At 35.7% G+C, this 21296-nt stretch overlaps 1 protein-coding gene across 1 annotated transcript in view; it reads right to left on the bottom strand.

The window, feature by feature from the left end:
* Positions 1-21296, bottom strand: part of ATM (ATM serine/threonine kinase) — a 156220-nt gene that overhangs the window by 124125 nt on the left and 10799 nt on the right. Inside the window, exons 6-17 of the mRNA XM_023516060.1 lie at positions 20536-20700; positions 17077-17242; positions 16186-16424; positions 14111-14274; positions 11957-12126; positions 9907-10278; positions 7840-8034; positions 6988-7083; positions 5259-5484; positions 3262-3387; positions 1790-1915; positions 402-491 (exon numbers count right to left, since the gene is read on the bottom strand). Coding sequence (XP_023371828.1) covers positions 402-491; positions 1790-1915; positions 3262-3387; positions 5259-5484; positions 6988-7083; positions 7840-8034; positions 9907-10278; positions 11957-12126; positions 14111-14274; positions 16186-16424; positions 17077-17242; positions 20536-20700 — 2135 coding nt within the window. The remainder of the gene's footprint in view (positions 1-401; positions 492-1789; positions 1916-3261; positions 3388-5258; positions 5485-6987; positions 7084-7839; positions 8035-9906; positions 10279-11956; positions 12127-14110; positions 14275-16185; positions 16425-17076; positions 17243-20535; positions 20701-21296) is intronic.

Genomic DNA, 21296 nt, shown 5'->3' with positions numbered 1-21296 from the left:
AAAAAAAAAAAAGAAAAGAATGGAAAAAAAAGTATCCAATGTACTTAACACTACTATGAAATCATTATATAATCACCTACACACTCATATGAATGGTAAAACTTAACCATAGTCCAGAAAGTAGAAGGGAAGAGGAGAGAGAGGGGCGAGGAGCAGGGATATAGGAGGAAGGAGGGCATTCAGAGGGACCTCAGCTAATTTGCGTGATGCAATGGTACATTTCAAAACTATGAAGAAATGAGTATAATTGTGATGGATGTGTTACTAAGTTCAAGGTAAGCATTTCACATTGTGTATCAAAGCAGTACCCTGAACCCCATAAATGCATCAATGTATAAAGTTATAATTTAATAAAAAAAGAAAAATAAATAAATACGATAGTAAAACAGAAGCACACTTACTGAATTTTTACAAATATCTGCCATGTCATTCATCAGTTTTGATGTTAGCAGTCGTAGGAAAAAGCCAGAAGCAATTTTATTTGGATTCCTCTGTAATTAAGACAAAGAATCAAGCAACAAAAAAGTAACAATTATTCTTGGCAGATAATGTTTTCTCTATCTTGAATGAAATGTAGATTAAATAGTTTGCTAACAGAGCCAGGACATAAGTTGCTTCAAAAACATGAACCTCTTTTCTTAGACTAATAACTATAGTACATGTCCTTTATTGTGCTTCAACATTGAAGTGCCACCTACTGACCCTAAACATAAGTAAACAGTAACTATAGACAACAGTTTATTCTTCCACTTCTCCCCTTTCCCATTTATACAAAAAGGCAGAAAAACACATTACAAAACTAAAAATATATGTTGATAATATTGATATATGGCAGTGCATTAATATTAGTTTTCAAAGATATTTTCAATTATTACCAATACTCTGGCTGGCTCAGCTACCCCAAAAGCCTGCTTCAAATCAAAACAAAGATTACATACAGTAGCAGTCTTTCTACACAGTTATGTTATATGATCTAGACAAAAGTAAAGTAACTTCTGTAGTTATTTATCTTTGTGATACTCACTGCTCCTAGTACAGTGGTATACACCTTAGTCCATAGTCAAGGCAGAAAACATTCTTCAATAAAATAGTCACCATTGTAATTATATACAATGTCAGAAAACTTCCTGAAATGTAGCCAGGCATTGTGGCAGGTACCTGTAGTCCCAGCTACTTGGGAGGCTGAGGCAAGAGAATCACTTGAGCCCAAGAGGCTGAGGCTCCTGTTAGCTATGACAGACACCACAGTATTCTACTAGGGACAACAAAGGGGGACTCTGTCTCCAAAAAAAACCACCAAACAAAAAGAAAACTTTCTGAAAAGGTAAAATTCATTTCACGAAAAACTCAGATTACATATGTTATTGCTATATTCCATATTACATTAGCCATTCAATTTAATTTATTTATATTTTTGAGACAGTCTCACTTGAGACTCTCAGAGTGATCCTTCGTAAAGGGTCGTGGCATCTTAGTTCACAGCAGCCTCAGACTCTTCAAATGATGCTCTTGCATCAGCCTCCCAAGCAGCTTAGACTATAGGCACCTGCCACAACACCCAGTTACTTTTAGAGACAAGATCTCACTCTGGCTCAGGCTGGTCACAAACCTATGAGCTCAGGCAACCCACCTATCTCGGTCTCCCAAGTGCTGGCATTACGGGCATGAGCCACCATGCCCGGCCCAATTTAATTTTAAATCAGATTATAAACTTATGAATGGACCAAAAAACAATAATACCACTAACCAGCAATCAATAGCCTGAACACACTATACTAGAATATCTTACCTTGGTACAGTTACACAAGCAACTTGTACATAGATGCATCATATTTCTCAATGTATCAACTGTGGATTCCTCACTTGTCTTATTTTTAAACAGAGTGATAATTTCTCCTGTACACTGCATTAGAGACTATTAAAAAAAGAAGCAGAAAGTCAAATTCCAATTAAAATTAAAGTTTAGCATTGCTTTTTAATGATTCACTTAAGTGATAAAATTAAGTGTTTTCTGAAGTTACATACGATCATACAGTATAATTAAAAATTATAAAATAAAAAAAGGGCAGATCTTATACCCTGTTCTCTACAATAAACATACCATTGACAGACTACTGCTAAGAGCTAGAAAAGAGTTTCATGCTTACAGCCTACTTGATTGACAGCATTAATCAAGGATTCAGTATTCTGATCACAGAGAAAACTTCTAAAAGTACAAATATTGTGGTATATGCACACCATGGAATACTATGCAGCCATAAAGAAAGATGGAGACTTTACCTCCTTCATGTTTTCATGGATGGAGCTGGAAAATATTCTTCTTAGCAAAGTATCTCAAGAATGGAAGAAAAAGTATCCAATGTCCTCAACCCTATTATGAAACTAATTTTTAGCTATCATAGGAAAGCTATAACCCAATTTTAGCCTAAGAATATGGGGAAAGGGGAGAGAGGAGGGAAGGAAGGCGGAAGGATTAGTGGAGGGAGGGTGATTGCTGGGATCACGCCTATGATTTCTCCTATAAGGGTACATGTGAATCTTTCTAAATGTGGAATATAAATGTCTTAATACATCAACTTTGAAAATGACATGAAGGCTCTGTTGGCCAACTGGATGAAAGTATTTCAAATTTTATATGGAAACAACACACTGTACCCCATGATAGTATTAATGTACACAACTATGATTGAATAAAAATAAATAAAAATAAAGTACAAAAATCAGTATTTATGTTAATGAGACTAAATGTTAAAGTGAGATTACTTCATTTACTACATTTGTAGTTGGATTACAATATTTTCAAACCTTTTTTTTTTTTTTTTTTTGAGATAGAGCCTCAAGGTATCCCTCTGGGCAGAGTGCCGTGGCATCACAGCTCACAGCAACCTCCAACTCCTGGGCTCAAGGGAGTCTCCTGCCTCAGCCTCCCAAGTATCTGGGACCAGAGGCACCCACCACAACGCCCTGCTATTTTTTTGGTTGCAGCCATCATTGTTGTTTGGCGGGCCAGGGCTGGATTCAAACCTGCCACCTCAGGTGTATGTGGCTAACGCCTTAGCCACTTGAGCCACAGGCGCCGAGCCAATATTTTCAAATCTTAAAGAAAGGCACATAGTATCATTTTTTCTCAGACTGCTTAAATGACCAAAAAAAGGGTTATCCTAGATAAAACTTGATGTTTTCCAAACAAACATAATAATTTTCCCAGGAATACATTTGATTAAATTTATCCAAAACCTTATTACCATAAAATTGTCCTACCTTGGCTTTCTGGAATAATTCTGACTTATATGCTTCTTCTTCAGCTATTATACCCACATAACAGTAGCAGCCAAGAACACCCACCAAAAGACGCGAACACCGGACAAGCATATCTGAGTTTGTAATCTTAAAGTAAATCAAAAATAAAAATATACATATTCATAAGTAATTTTGCATGTTCTAGAATCACCTTTTATAACTACAAATTTTCTGTACATATAAAAAAACAAAGTTCAGATACCTGAGTGGCCTATTCTGAACACCTCTAAAAACATCTAAGAAATCACTGTAGAGTTATGATAAACAGATTTCTCAAGAAAAACTGACCAAGGAGGGTATCTCCTCTTAAAGTGGCACAGTGTATTACAAACACAGGCCCTTAAATATCTGAGGTAGGAATGAAAGAAAAGAAAAAGCCTGATAGGAAATGAACAGAAATTAGATTCATATAAAGATATATTAAAATGACATTTTAAGCTTCAGATGAACAAGTGTCTGACTTATTCAGATTTTTAGACTACATAAACTAGCACCAAGCATTTTTGTGGAGGATATAAAGATTAATAAAGATATATATACTCCTTAGGGCGCTTATGATACAATTTAAGAGATATTTATGTACAAAACATATGCAAATATCCATGTTAGAAAGAAGATACTAACTTCCATCACAAATTTAAGCACTGTGAAAATTAAAAGATGAAAAATTACTATGGCTAAGATTAAGAAAGGATTTTGACAAGTAAATGATTTAAATACAAAGAAGTAAGTAGAAAGACATTTGTCGAAACAAATGGGAGCTTTGGCAAGAGAATAGCACATATGAAGAGAATTTGTAATTTTATCAGGAAAAAAAAATCATAGATGAGAAATTCCTGGATGACCTCTAAAATAAAAGGGAAATGATACTGCAAACTCATGCAAGCTCTTTGGAAAATATAGGGAATCCTCACAGAACTCAAACCAGAACTCCTATTTGAACCGCTCCCCCTACCTAGGCATCTACCCAGAGGAACAAACAAAATCATTTTATCATAAAGACATCTGTACTGGACTGTTTATTGCAGCTCAATTTATAAGCACCAAGATGTCAAAATAACCTAAATGCCCACCAACCCAGGAATGGATTAACAAACTATAGTATATGTATACCATGGAATACTATTCAGCCACTAAAAAACATGAAGACTTTGTATCTTTTGTATAAAAAGATTTATATCTTTTGTAATTCCTGGATGGAGTTGAAGCACATTTTTCTTAGTAAATATCACAAGAATGGAAAAGCAAATATCGAATGTACTCAATACTATGAAGCTAGTAGACGATCTAATACATACCCACACTCACACAGGAGTAAAACTCAATTCAAGTTGGGGGTAGGGGGAATGGAGAGGAAGAGAAGAGGAAGGGGGGATTGGTGTGTTTCCACTTAATGGGTACAATGTAGGGGTATGTGGGACATCTTTTGGGTGTGTGACACAACCACAAGATGGACTCTACCTAAAAAACTCAAACACTCTGACCTGCTTGCTTGTACCCTCACATTAACCTGAAATTAAAAAAAACAAAATAAACAAGGAGAAACTGCAAGTCCATTTATTATCTTTATTACCGTCCTCTTTCTTCAAATATCACCAAAACCCTTTAGATCTGTTTAAATTGTGTCCCTTTCTGTTACTGCACTATCTCCCTCCTATGTTTTGAGAGGTTCTCCTCATCACATACTCCCTATGCTAAAACCCGTAATATTTCCCACAAGCCTACATAATTCTTTTACATCTGCTAGAATTCCCAGTACAAAGAAATACTCAAATTTTTCATCAGTTTTCCTGTGTTCATGCCAAGTGTTGTCTATTTGTATTCCAATACTGTCATTTTACTTTTAAAACCAAGCCTGTCACCATCCCGAGTGCCTTTCCTGCCGCTATCTCTCCCTCCTGACAGTCTACCATAGTTGAGTTAAACATAAGCTTTAGTTCTTTCTTCTAGCATCTCACCTCAGATGAGTAATAATTCAGAAGCTGTTCTGATAATCCCAAAAGATAGTGGTCCAGTGATTCCTTCAGATTCTGGTGGACAGAAAAGCCAATACTAGATTGGTGCTCTTCAGTACTACTTTCTTCAACATAGGTTAAAAAGTCCACCTTGTCAAAAGTTGTCTGAAGAAACAGTTCTTCTACTTCTGAGAAGGAAGGTTCTTCTTTACCTTTTTGGTGGTGTTCACTTCAAATAAGTAAGATATTTAATTACAATCAAACTACCTAATGCTTCAGCTTAATGCTAATATATAATTACCAATGTATTATAAATGAATCACAACCTAGCATCTACATCATTCAAAGACTGCTTATACAATTAATATTCATTTAAGTGTTTCTCTTATTTGGGCTGATACCTACTTGTATCAAATTTCATTATTCAGTAGCAAACTCGACTATCACAAACAAGAGAAATACAAGTTACAATTTCAAAAGCAAATGCAGAAATAATTAAAAACAAAACACAGGAAATAAACATTGAGAATAACACTATCTGAAAACATGTACCTTTTTTCACCTTCAGTTTCTCCAAAATGTAGGATATTTTTCATTTTATGCTTTTTTTTTTTGTGACAGAGTCTCACTTGTCACACTTGGTAGAGTGCCCTGGTGTCATAGATCACAGCAACCTCAAACTCTTGGGCTCAAGTGATTCTTTTGTCTTAGCCTCCCAAGTACCTGGGACTACAGGTGCCCACCACAACACTCAGCTTTGTTTTTTTTTTTTAGAGATAGAGTCTCACTCTTGCTCAGGCTGGTCTCAAACCTGTGAGCTGAGGCCAATCCACCCATCTTGGCCTCTCAAGAGTGTTGGGATTATAGGCATGAGCCCCCACATCAGGCCATTTTATGCCCTCTTGAGGGAGATCAAGTGAGTCATTTTTAGTCACAGAGATAAAACATAAGTCTCTTAAATCAGGTTTTTAGATTTATTCTTGTTTTCAATGATCATTAGTTTTTAAATATGTCAAATCTTCCTTAATGTACAAAAATGGGTCACATCTTTAAGAACTCAGTTCACATAAACTTTATGTTATTAATTTCCTATCAGCCATTTAATTTTTCCCAGTGGCACTTGTCATGTTAAACTGCACAGCATTAAAAAAGAGTAATCTTAGGGCAGCGCCTGTGGCTTAAAGGAGTAGGGTGCTGGCCCCATATACTGGAGGTGGCAGGTTGAAACCTGGACCCAGCCAAAAACTGCAAAAACAAAAGAGTAATCTTATATTACAGTACATAGATCACAGTCACTGAATAAAAAGTTTTTCCCTAACAGTTATCACTTTTTCTTTTACTTGACCAATTTAGTTCATAATTAATATGTAGCTACTACCCTAAAATTATCTTTGTAATTAAAGCTAGTATCTTTTTTTTTTGAGACAGAGCCTCAAGCTATTCCCCAGGTAGAGTGCCGTGGCATTACAGCTCACAGCAACCTCCAACTCCTGGGCTCAAGCGAGTCTCCTGCCTCAGCCTCCCAAGTAGCTGGGACCACAGGCGCCCGCCACAATGCCCTGTTAATTTTTCTGTTTTTGTTGCAGCCATCATTGTTGTTTGGCAGGCCCAGGCTGGATTCGAATCTGCCACATTAGGTGTATGTGGCTGGCACCTTAGCCACTTGAGCCACAGGCGCCGAGCCTAAAGCTAGTATCTTAAAATAACACAAAACTATTATTAGATAACATACCATATTGGCCCACTTTGGAAAAAATTCATTGCAGCTTTACAGTTTTTCATAGTGAGACTCACAAGAATTTTCTCCACTACAAGATGAGGAAAATTACTATAAAGACAAATAAGAAGATTCACTTAAACACTAAAAGCCAATTACAGAATTCTTTAAACTTTAACACCCACTTTTGGCTATAAATCTCGACCTCTAAAATTTGGATCCAAATTAAAATTACTTTCATCTCTACTGATTTCTTAATATCTGAAAGAAAAATTTAAACAGAACACACATTAAATTACTACCATGTTCAATACTACTTAGAAGCAGAATCATATCTAATTTTTTAAAATCATTTCTTAAATACATAAAAGGTTGTGACATTAAAGCAAGTGTACTAGGATCTAAAGATCTGTTTCCCAATCATTCAGTGCCAATTAGCACCAGTGGAAAGGTTAAGTGGGCAAGGTTAACCTTTTCCTAGTGCGTAAGTCCTATTTCGTCTTCCCCTTGTGATCTAACCCAAATATAAATATTTCACCCAGAAGATACTCTGATTACAACTAAGGATCCAGGATCCACCTAAATTAGATATATGGATCTGTTTATATTAGATCACAAAGGAACACAAACATTCAAAGAATTACATGCATATTCTTCATGCAGACCCCCTATATTCTCACACTTTTCTTTATTTCAGAAGTGATCTAGGCCCCAAAACACAGAACACTATAAAAACAAAGGGAACGTATAAGGCTAATTCTGAGAAATCCTGTATTACCACTATAAAATAAAGCTATCTGGTATCAAGTAAGTGAAAGGAGCCTTGTAAAACCAAAAATAGGAAGCATGCTAATCGACTGAAATTACCTGTGAAGAATTGGAGGCAGTTCTGTACTGTCTTCTAAGCCATCCTCTAACTGATAGAGTAAGAGCCATTTCATGATTGATTCCTTTAAAGAAAAACTTCTATTTATTTCACATATGTTTTGCTCTATTCCCATTTTTACCATTTCTGGAACTATACTGACTGTCAGTGCCAAAGTCAAACAGTGTACTGCAGGACTGTAACAAAAAAAAAAAAAAAAAAGAAGACAACAAATTGTTAAAAGTAGGCTCTTTGAGGGACAGAGACCATGTCTATCTTATTTATCACTGTGCTTCCAATGCTGACAACAGTGCCAGGCATATACATGTAGTCAATTTATTCAACTTTTATTGACTACCTAAACACAAAAATTGAAAAAAGTCTAATGACATTTGAGAAAATACTTGATTACAAACTATCTCTTGGCCAGGTGCAGTGACTCGCCTGTAATCTCAGTACTCTCGGAAGCTGAGATGGATAGCGTGCCTGAGCTCACGGGTTCCAGAACAGCCTGAGCAAGAGTAAGACCCTGTCTCTAAAAACAACCAGGCATTGTGGCGGGCACCTGTAGTCCCAGCTACGTGGCAGGCTGAGGCAAGAGAATTACTTGAACCCAAGAGTTTGAGGTTGCTGTGAGCTTACGCCACAGCACTCTCCCAAGGATGACAAAGGGCAAAGGACAGAGTTGCCAAGGGCAACTTTGTCTCAAAAAAAAAAAAAAACTCTTAAAATAACAGCACACAGTACTACAAAAAAACTAGTTTTATGAATATTGAACAAATTACAAATTACCTATAAAAGAAATTTAAAATAAATAATTCTTTGAAGAAATTCTTTTGGATATAAATACATATTTATAGATGATACAAGATCTGGTTATTTGATAGATCAGTAGAATGACTAAACAATCTGTTGTATATTTCAAAATAGCTAGAAGAGAGTAACTCAAATGTTCCTAACTAAAAAGAGAAGATAAATATTTAAGGTGATGTACAGAGGGTGCCAACAAAAGGCATACACATTTTAAGAAAGGAAAAATCTGTATTCAAAGTATAATACTGGGCTCGGCACCTATAGCTCAACCGGCTAAGGCGCCAGCCACGTACACCTAAGGTGGCGGGTTCGAATCCCCAGCCTGGACCCGCCAAACAACAATGACGGCTGCAACCAAAAAAAAAATAGCCGGGCGTTGTGGCGGGCGCCTGTGGTCCCAGCTACTTGGGAGGCGGAGGCAGGAGACTCGCTTGAGCCCAGGAGTTGGAGGTTGCTGTGAGCTGTAATGCCACGGCACTCTACCCAGGGGGACAGCTTGAGGCTCTGTCTCAAAAAAAAAAAAAAAAAAACGAAGTATAATACTGAATAAATACTGATACTGTACCATGTATCTCTTGTAATTGCACAAGTCAAAGATGACTTGAGCATTACAATTTTTTTTTAGACCCTCAAATTAATAGTTTTTTCCTTTCTTAGAATGTGTATCCATCCTTTGGCAACCTCTTACATCCAAATTACCCTGATTTGATTACGTAAGTGTATGAAATTATCACATCTATGCTGAAAATATGTATATCTATTACGTATAAACAATAAACAAAAAATCTTATGATTTATAAAAAGAAATTCTTTAAAACCAGCCTTTAGTACTCTCTCTACATTTGAAACTAAATTCACATTTGCTTATGCATTTATTAAGGCTTCCTTGGCCAAATAACGAAAGCATCTGAAATACAGGTGATCCCCAACTTACAAACATCTGACTTATGTACAACTCGCACTTATGAACAAGGACTATTAAAGTTAGTCCCAAGTTACAAGCATCTGACTGACATACAACTCACAGTTATGAAAAGAGGCTATTACAAGTAATCAGAGGTAAATGTACTTGTTCCAACTTACATACAAATTCAATTTAAGAACAAACCTACGGAATCTATCCCATTCATAACCTAGGGACAAGAGAATTTAACTTTTCTTTAAGTGAAGTAACAGACTTTGAAAATAATCAGGGATGGGTGTGTATGCATGTATGTATATACTTATAAAATCAGACACAATCATATTAAACTTACCACGAAGGTCTGCAAGCTGACCCAGTAAATAATTTCCAGAATTCTTTGTCAACCTCAACTAAACCACCTTGAATTATAGCTCCAACTAAGCCAAAGCTTTCAGCTTGTATTTGTTCAGAACTTAAACCACGAAAGGTAATAGACCAAATTTTATTCCAGAGTTTCAATAAATCTGACTTTTGTGAGCTTTCTAGGTCTGATTTCTTGGCTTGACACAATGCAACTTCCATAAGGCATCGTAACACATATGGTGTGCGCTCCCCACGTCGCTGTTGAGGCAAAAGCTGGTATAGTATCATCAGTAGTGGAAATAGCTCACAGGTAGGTAAACTCACAGGATACTTTGATATTAATTGAGCTGTAATTTGTAGCCTAAAAGAAAACAAAAAAGAGGATATCCACAGATGGATCGATAAACTATGGTGCATTTATACCATGGAATACTATTCAGTTACAAAAAGGATGGAGACTTTACATTTTTTGCATTTACCTGGATGGAGTTAAAGAACATTCTCCTTAGTAAAATGTCTCAAGAATAGAAACCCAGCCTATATACTCAATACTAATTTGAAACTAGTAAATGAACAACTATAGGCCCACATGAGAGAAAAACAATTAAATTCAAGTATGGGAGAGGGAGGAAGAGAGGGAGGAGGCTTGGTAAGCTTCCACGTAATGGGTACAATGCAGGGCCATATAGCACACCTCCTGGGTGAAGGACTCAAATATAACTCACATCCTACCTAACAAATGCAAACAATGTAACCCAGTCATACATACCTTATATCTATCCAAAATAAAAATATGCACAAAGAGGATAATGTAAAAACCATTTAGTCTCATTAACAAACTAAGAGAATATATAGACAGGGTACCCTTTTGATATTCTACTTACAATAATTTCACCATCATCATTTTCCACACTACTGTCAAAATAAACTAGCTCAATAATTACTAGGTCCAATATTCTAAAGTGGCAGGAAGACTGATGTTTTGGCTAAGTTGTTACAATTCTCTTAAATAAAAATTTGAAAGGATAATGAATTAGCAACCTGCTACTTCTGAATTATCTTGCCATTTTGTTCTTTCATCACCAAAATTATTCCCCTAAAATAGGAAAACAATAAAACCCCCAAATCTGTTTTTCCTTGACATTAATTCAGTTAATTCAGTAAATGTTTGCTGTGAATTCCCTACAGGTATGTTACTTTAGGAACCTTATGTAATTCATCTCTGTATCCCTAATGCTTAGCACACAGGTATTCAATAACTTTTGACTAAATAGACAAATTAAAGAATCTGAAATAGGCACCCTCAACATGAGCTTAAGTAATAGGTATCTAAATCAATAAGCTTTTACCCCACAAGTCACTTATATTTAAACATTTCACCAGCATGGTAAAACCAAAAGAAATCAATCAATCAACTTTGATTACAGATTTTTAACTGTCCTTAAGCAAGTTGCTTAATCTTTCTGGGTTTCAATTTTTCTTTCAGTAAAGCAAATAGGCTGAACTGGATAAATTCTAAACATCCCTATCAGACCTAACATTTTATATTTCCACAGAATTCCCTCATTTATTCTATTTAAATATTTGTGAATGCTATATAATAAAGAAGATAGAAAATAAAATAACCTTTTACCTTGGTATAAGCTCAATATTCTGTGATTTCTGAAGGCTATCTTTAATTTCTTCCTATTCTAATTCTACTGTATTGAAGGTATTATGCATATTAAATCTCATGCTGAGGTGTACAACTCAGTGAATTCCATCAGGCAGATACTACTGATTGCCTACCAGACAGCCAGTCTCTCCTCTTACCTTGCTATGGCAATGTGATTAGGAAAGGTGGGCCTGCCCCTGGTTCTAGCAGATTAATGACTGACCTCAACACGTCACAGCAATTACATTTCCCTTTGCTAGTATAATTGGCTTGGGAGTAGTCAAATGAGTTAGTGCTGGCCAGTAAGATGAAAACTACTGGAAGTTTTCTGAGAAAAATAAATGAGACTAAAATGACACTAAATGAGAAAAAAGTAACATTTTACCAAGGCACCAGATCGAAATCATTCTGTGACTTCTGAAGATGATCTTTTATTACTTCCCAGCCTAGTTCTATTTTCTTCCTTTTGCAAGGTACACTATAATCACCAGATTCTCTTTGTGTAGTAGTATAAGACTGAGAAATCTCCAAGGATCTGGTATCTTCCTTAAAAACCTGTAAAAGAAAAATAAACTCACTTTTTTCATTGCTATTGTCCTCTTCATAATTCATTAAGAAAATAAACATTCCTTCTCTTCTTTTTTTTTTTAATTAAATCATAGCTGTGTACATTAATATTGTCATGGGGTACAGTGTGCTGTTTCTATATACAATTTGAAATACTTTCATCAAACTGGTTAACATAGTGTTCATGTCATTTTCTTAGTTACAGTGTTAAGACATTTATATTCTACATTTAGAAAGATTCACATGTACCCTTATAGGATGAAGCAAAAATGTTTATTTCTTACTATGTTGTCATATTTCTATGTAATAATTTATTACTCTTGCTTTATAAGTTCCCTGTATGTTCATTTGAGAAGGAATGTGATTGGTGGGAACATTCCTTCTCAAATGAACATACAGGGAACTTATAATGCAAGAGTAATAAATTATATAGAAATATGACACATAGTAAGAAATAAACATTTTGTGTGACAGTTAAAAGTAACAGTCCTCTCAGGAAGTGATGTATTAGTTTTATTTGGTGGGAATATTTACTAAAGCACCAAGAAAAATAAAAGTCAAGGAAAAAACCCTATATTTTCAAAGACATTAAATGTTTTAATTTACTATTAAAATATTTGACACAGTAAAAAAAAAATATTTGACACAGTGAAATTACTACTTAACGCAGTTAATCAAATCTCTGGGAAGAAAAAGTCTTACTTAAGAAACATTAGGCTGGCCAGGTGCAGTGGCTCACACCTGTAATCCCAGCACTCTGGGAGGCTGAGGCGGGTGGATTGCCTGAGCTCACAGGTTCCAGACCAGACTGAGCAAGAGCAAGACCCTGTCTCTAAAAATAGCTGGGCATTGATGCAGGCACCTGTAGTCTCAGTCACTTGGGAGGCTGAAGCAAGAGAATTGCTTGAGCCCAAGAGTTTGAGGTTGCTGTGAGCTATGACGTCAAGCCACTCTGTCAAGGGTAAAAGAGTCAAAAATGAGGCTCTGTCTCAAAAAAAGAAAAAAAAAAAGAAACAGGCTATCAACTGATGAATGGAAAAGCAAAGTGTAGTACATCCATACAACTGAATATCACTGAGGCATAAAAAGAAAAGAAGTGTTGATTCATGGTACAACATGAATGAACCTTGAAAACATGCTAAGAGAAGCCAGACACAAAAGACTACAACACACTGTATGTGTCTATTTCAACAAAATGTCCAAATAGGCACATCCATAGAGGTAAAGTAGATGAGTGTCTGATGAAACAGTGAGTTAGAAGTGAATGCTAAATAGGAATAAGGTGTCTTTTTGGGGTGATAAAAGTGTTCTTAAATTAGTAGTAATGGATGCGTAACATAGTAGAAACATTAAAAACCACTGAACAGTACAGTACAATTTTCTTTCCTTTTTTGTGCATAAAAACAAGGTCTTACTCTGTTGCCCAGGCTCAAGTGCAGTGGTGCAATCAGAGCTCGCTGCAGCCTCGAATTCTTGGGCTCAGCAATCCTCCTGATTCAGCCTCCTAAGTAGCTGGAAGTATAGGCACATGCCTAGCTAAGTTATTTTCTGTAGTGACGGGGTTTCACCATGTTGCCCAGTACATTCTCAAACTTCTGACCTCAAGCAGTCATCCTACCTTGCCCTCCCAAAGTGCTGGGATTATAGGCATGAGCCACCATGCCCAGCCTGAACTGCACCTGTTAAAATAGATGTGAATTCTGAATCAATTAACAAAAAGAACCACTAGGGTTAGAGTCTCCTTATTTCCTACAGACAATCTTTTAAGAACGCATATTAGTTTTCACTAAGTCCACACCTGCAAAAAGATTTACATTAAAAGGGTAATTACAAATATTTTTGGTATTTTAAAAGGACAGTTACATACGCAGAATGATTCTATAGGCTTCTTATTAGGATATAAATTTTTAAAGCCCAGTAAAAGGAGAATTAACAGGAAATTTTGAAACATGACATGACCTATTTACTATACCTGGTGACAAATATCTGCCATCAATTCAATCAAATTTTCCTTGACAGCAATATTACGATATCCTGAAGAATATTTTCCTCTACTTCCTATATGATTTATCTCATTTACCAGCAGATCGTATAAGTTGTATAAAATACTTTGCCATTTTATTGATTCATAAGCACCTGCAATCCAAAAAATAAAAATGTAATAAGTATATAGACCAATACTCTCCAAATTATTTCACTGCCAAGGTGCATTGATATTAGAAGACATCTGGTCCAACTTTCCAGTCAGTACTAATGCATCTTCTGAAAACATTCTTGACAAACTCTACTTCATAACAGTGCCCATTTTACATTCAGGTAATTGTATTAATTGTATTTGTTACCTAAATTTCATCCATATTCTGATCTAAAATCCACCTTTCTCTAATTTATTTTCTCTCCCGAGGAAAATAAAATGATTCCTCTTTTGCAAGATGACTGAGTTCTCCTTATGTCTTTGTCTAGAGAAAAGCATTACTAGTTCCTTCAAATAGTTTACAAATGACACGTTATCCACACTTTTCACCATCCCAGTCATTTTTCCCAAGACACTCCACTCAACTTCTGTCAATCTTAAAATGCTGACTCCACAAAATCTAGAGAACACAGAACTCCAACTGTGGTCTATTACGAGGAACAATAGAGCTATTAAATCCCACAAACAAGGTACCAAAAAATCTATTAATGTAGCCTAAAACAATATTAGCTTCTCTAATAGGTTCATCATTCTGTCAATTTTCAAATCATCCTGAAGAAGTAATTAACTAAAATGCTAAACATGCCGTAACACCTGCTAATAAGCCTGATCTTTATGCTAGTGAGAGGAACTAGATGAAAGATGGAAAAAAAACTTGTGAAAAGCCACCATTCTTTGACTTACGGTGGTTTCCTGGGCTACACATGTATCTCGACACACACAGTAGAAGAGCCATGAAGCATACATAGCTACTCTCCATAAAAAGTGGCTACTGGCTGAGTGTGGTGGCTCATGCCTGTAAACTCAGCACTGTGGAAGGCCAAGCAGGAGGCCAGGAGTTCAAGCCCCATGCAACACAGCAAGACCCCAAATCTACAAAAAATTTTTAAAAATTCAAAAAAATTAAAAATATAAAAAAGTGGCTACAACAGCTTTCCTTCATTTTAGCAGCTTTTACTCAATGTGGTATGCTACCTTAATATGGTCATTATAATGAATTGGTCCAAAGGCAACCAAAAGACCAAAAGCAATCCATAGGCTGAGCATGGGGAGAGTTCATTCATTTCTAGTTCCACCCAGTAAAGTTTTTACCTACTGATAAGAACATCATCATCCCAGCAATATTCTCTTGGTGAAAGACAAGTGGGATCAAGAAGGAACACAGGTGATTCATTTCTGATTTTCCCAGCAATCAGAGGCCTGGAGTAACTATGAGGTTTAAGGCAACAATTTCCCCTTCCCACCTCATGTTTCTATGAAGTTATTATGCATATATCTGTCTTGAGAACTGCATCTGTTTTCAGTCCAGTTTATCCATTTTATTTCTAATAAATGCAATAGGTGCACCCTAAAAAATTCCATTTTATTTCTAATAAATGCAATATGTGCACCCTAAAAAATTCCCACTTTAGGGTGGTACCTGTGGCTCAAAGGAGTAGGGCGCCAGCCCCATATGCCGGAAGTGGCGGGTTCAAGTTTTGGCCAGCCCCAGCCAAAAACTGCACACACACAAAAAAAATTCCCACTTTAAATTCTTTTGCCCTATAATGTGTCAGACCACTTAGTACATAAGTACTGAGGGAGAATCATCTCCTAAAGAGAAAAGTATCCCACATTTGTTTGCATTCCCCATAATACCTCACTTTGTATTGAACAAATAGAAAGGCATGATACAATCTGTTACTACTGCTTCAAATTCTAAAAATTTTACAGAAAACATTCTCATGACTGACATTATCAAGAAGAGAAATGCAAAGGAAGGTAATACCCTTCCACAGAGTATTGATTGTATGCTTAAGCATCTATGTTTTAATAAAGAAGCAAATTTAAATCTGTAAATACTTCCTTTATACCTATTTCTTGGGTTTTGGCTCCTTTTGGATGATGGATATAAATTTGCAGTTGAAATAATTCAATTATTACTTCTTTTAAGGAATCATTAAGTCTATGTTGAGACCAAATATAAAGCAAGTTAGGAAGAATTTCATCTCCTAATTCACACACTTGAATTCGAAAGTTGACAGCCAAAGTCTTGAGGAAGATAATAAGCGCTGCTAAGATATGATTCAGACCTGCAGAGCTCTTTTCTTGTCTGTGACAGAAAACAAATAAACTCACGTTGGCAGAACAGAGGGAACAAACTGTGTGAATTAAAGACACTTACAAGTTGCATGCAGAAGGGAAAAAAACCCTAATTTTTAAACAATAGCCTTAATTTCAAAAGTAGTCATAAAAAATCATAGCAGTACTACATGGAAACAAAAAATTAGTTCTTATTTGTGCAAAGAGACTACTCCTGTTGTTAGCTCTGCCTGCTACTGAGACAGTGTCTAAAAATAAAACTGATAGGTGATATTTACCACTTTAGAATCTTTCACATTATAAATTAGGTAATACTACACAAACATACAATACTAATACCTCCAGAATATATTCGTATTTTATTTTTTTCTCATTATACAACATTTATCTTCAAAATGAGGAAAATCAAACTACTCAGAGAACATTAAATTTTCTTTGTCATTAGAAAAGCTGGATGAATCCATTGAAGAGCACCACCATTCTATGCATGGGACCTTCAGGGAGCTGGACTGGACTATCTCTGCAGGACCCACTAGTTCTATTATAATGGGCCAAAGCTTATTTTAAAAGGTATTATTTTTTAGTTATTAACCTAAAACATGGTCTTGAAAGAGGATAAAATGTATTTCAATACATAACACAACAAAAAAAGAACATATTACCTTGCATACTGAATGGCCTTGGGGAAAAACTCCAAAAATTTGGAATTTAATGCATCAGTTTGTGAACAACATCCTTTGGTCACAGTATGAATTATTCTAGCCACTAAAACTCTATAAACATCTTGCGAAGGTTTGAGATACAGCCTGAAGTACACAGAGAATAATTCTTAAAAAAAACAAACAAAAAAAACCATTAGGATTTTTTATTTAAAAAAGGCAAATGAAGCTAAATGTCACAATGCAATTTAACTATTCCACAATCCTATACATTACACAAACTTACATTTAACACAATAAAAGAACTCCATCAATATTCACTTCTATATAAAATGTCTTTAGTATAGGAACTGCAGGCAATAAAGAGCGAAAGCACCAGATTAATATCTCTAAGCCTAAGTACCTTCACCTAGGCCTACCAAAGCACTTGAGAAAGTGCACACTCAACAGTTTTTGGTTTTTTATTAATGATGTTTGATCAATAAGGTGCATAAAATGTGTTGGAAACTATAAAGAGTGTGAAATTTTACTCTACTTACGATCATTACAGTTGGACAGATGCTGACAGAAGACATGAGATTCTTGATCAGAGAAAAACAGTTTATTTCCCACAGCAATGACGGTAGCCGGACTACCTTCATTTTTGCATCAGTCCCCCAATCTCAAGGGCAACATAAAGAGGGATACTTGACATGTTTCAGTCAGCTATGTTGCTACAGAGAAACCCCAAGTTTTTTAATAATGAATGGGCAGCAAGTAAACCTTTTATTCTGGAGGAAGCTATCAGCTTTGTCTTGCAAGAATGTTAACTATACAAACATCTTTGAAGACAAAATCTGAAAAAAAAATAGTAGTGTTTCTGTTTGCAATATGTGCAGAAATACAAAATGCAATGAGACCTGTCACCCTATACAACGAAAAGGAAAGCTGCTAACACATGGTTGTCTTCCCAGTAAGAGACAGTCAGTCTTCAGTTAGTAAAGTGGGTAAGAATAACACCTATGGGTATCTTCCTTTTCAACTGTAAACGTCACATGAATCTGCAAAAATGGATTAAATAGCTTAAAATGAGAGACTTTAAACACAAGAAAAGGAATATAAATATACCCTAAACATTACATACTAAGGAAAATAAGCTTTTAAATGATCTCTATCATACTATCTGATATTATTAATAGAAGTCTATACCAGTGAACCCCAAGGTGTTTTCACTGCATGAAATGGACAATCATAAAAATATCTGGGTTTATATACACAAACTTGAAGAAAACAAGAGGGGACTTCTTTATTATTTCCTCCTCACTGGTAGACAGAGTGAAATAGAAAAAGCCAACAATGCAAATAATTGTCTCTAATTAAAGCACAGAATCTAGGGCTTTATCTTAGTTGAGCTAAAATGATCCAAATTTTACCCTCGCAGATAGTAAAAGGCTGGTTAAGACATTCAACAGAAGTCTCCAAAAGTAGAGTCAAGGTTCTTCAAAAAGGCTGCAGTGTATTCCCCTAGAAGAATTCATTTCTTCCATGAATTCAAAAACAAAAAAGCTCAAAATGCAGACTGTAAAATAATTAAGTATGAAAAAGTAGTTCTTGGATAAAATAAAAACTCAAGCAAAAGTAAATGTAGATTCCTTGGGACTTTATACATAGATAATCATGTTATATGTAAAAAGGGGTAGTTTATTTCTTCCTTCCAATCAACATGCATTTTATTTCTTTTTCTTGCCTAATTGCCCTGGCTAGAACCTCCAGAACAATGTTAAAAAGGACTGGTTAAGTGGACACTTATACCTTGTTCCCAATTTGTCTGTGCAAGGCTTTGAATTATAGATTCAATATAACAGTTAAACATTATTTAAATTATCCATTTCAGATGGGGTAAGATTTGATAACACAGTTTTGAGAAATTTATCCTTTTAAATGACGTTAATGGGCAGAGCTGTTCCTTGTGGTTCCTTATTACTCTTTTAATACCAACCAGGCCAGCAACTATATTTGTTTCTATTATCAGTAATTTTCCTCTTTAGAGATGAAAGTGAGACTAGATCCTCTCACCTCAGCCTCCTGAGTAGCTAGGCCCACAGGTACTCACCACCCCACGAGGCCATCTTTTAATTGTAGTCTCTCTTGCTAAAGGTTACCAATTTTACCACTGTTTTCAAAGAACAAACTTTTTGTGTCACTGATTTTTCTCCACTGTTATTCATGCAAGAACGGTAGAGTGTAATGTAGAAGTGAGTGAGAGCACTACTTCGTTTGTGCTTCACATATATATCTCATTCTCAAATGATAAATTAGAAAGAAAGAATATACTGTATATAAATGTATCTTAGTGGAATTTATCCTAAACCCTTTTCAATGAAAAAGAGAAATTTCTTAATTTTTAGAGCTGATACATTTTATGGAAGACTCTAAAATCTGGCTTAAAGTCACCAGGCTTATCTGAAATCCCACATCAACCCATTCTCAGACCTGTAATTGCTCTACCACTGAAATCTATAAACTGAAATATTTCACTCCCTTACCATAACTTCCTTCCTTTGTGGTCTCTCAATACCTCTTAGCTACAAAGTGGCAACAACAACAGATTGCTCCCTGGCACCCATTTTTTGTATCCAGTGAGTCACCAGGTCTTGTATATTCTACTCTAATACATTCTCTTCTAATGTATTTGATTTCCATTACCTTACCAGTAATCCACTAATAACCCAATCTAACACTATTATCCGTTATCCTTTCTACAACACCGAAAATGTTAACCACACTCCTTCATACTTCAAACTCTTTAGCTTTCACTTTTTTTTTTTTTTTTTGAGGCAGATTCACACTACGTCACCCTCAGTAGAGTACTGTGGCGTCACAGCTCACAGCAACCTCAAACTCTTGGGCTTAAGAGATTCTCTTGCCTCAGCCTCCCAAGTAGCTGGGACTACAGGGGCCTGCCACAACACCCAGCTATTTTTTGTTCCAGTTATCATTGTTGGTTAGCTGGCCTGGGCTGGGTTCAAACCAACTTCGGTGTATGTGGCTGGCATTGTAACCACTGTACTTCAGGCGGCAAGCCAAGTTTTCACTTTTTTGATACTTTTCTCTTCCTTGGTTTCCTCCTTTCAATTTTAATCATAGCTAAGTTTAGGTGTCATCGTCCCATGTATCTACTATTGCCAAACATCTGTATCATATTCTACTTCTGGTGTACTTAGTTTTTTTTTTCTACCCCTATCAACTTGAGAATAGGAATGGTATGTTTCACTCTAAAATTTCAGTTCCAATGCAGGCACCTAATATACTATTAGTCACTTAATTCAAGAGGTACGTAAGTGATAAATGAAAATTAAACATCAAATTCTATAACCATACAATTTAACTAAAGTACTGTCATATGAAAGACACAGGCAGAGTGTTTTTTTTGGTGAAATTTTACTGCACAAGAAAAAATTCACAAGCACCTTCAATACTTACCTAGCCACTGTTGTTGAGATATTTCACACCAATATTTTCTCACAGAAAGGATGTCTTTGAGCAGAATGTTGCTATAATCAGCTCCATAAATGGCACCATTAGATGAATCTTTCACTATATCCATAATATAATTCAACAGTTCTTGACATTTTAGCCTAGGTGCTCCTATTTAGAAACAAACAAATGAGTACATATAATGTTAACAAAAATAAATTAATGACAACTGGAATAACCACTATTTAATTCCATAGGGGAATTAACTATTAACTAACCTTCTTCTCAAACAGCAGGGATTGGCAGACTAAGACCCCAAAACAAAATTCAGTCAGTTGCCTGTTTTTTTTTTTAAAGTTTTATTGGAACTCAGTCATATCCCTTCATTTATTTCTTGTCTATGGCTGCTTTTTTGCTACAACAGCAGAGTTGTGTAACTGAGACATAGACAACTGTTGGACCCATGAACACAGAAACATTTACTATCTGGCCTCTTTACAGAAAAGATTTACCAACCTCTATAGAAATATACAGCAAAAAAAATATCATTCTTTAAAAACCAATCATACCCTTAAGAACACACAATTTCTGGCATTAGGATCCAAAAAGGATCCAAAGTTTCTTAGTACTTTTTATGAAGAATGAATTTATTACAATAACTAATACTACAGGGAGCGTATTTATACTGAAAAGCAAAATTCCGGCTCGGCGCCTATAGCTCAACCGGCTAGGGCGCTAGCCACGTACACCTAGGGTGGCGGGTTCGA

This window comes from Otolemur garnettii, unplaced genomic scaffold (assembly GCF_000181295.1).
Source record: "Otolemur garnettii isolate 467f Iridium unplaced genomic scaffold, OtoGar3 scaffold00086, whole genome shotgun sequence".
Lineage (NCBI taxonomy): Eukaryota > Metazoa > Chordata > Mammalia > Primates > Galagidae > Otolemur > Otolemur garnettii.
The sequence above is the reverse complement of the archived record's forward strand: the minus strand, read 5'-3'. Positions and strand labels throughout refer to the sequence as shown.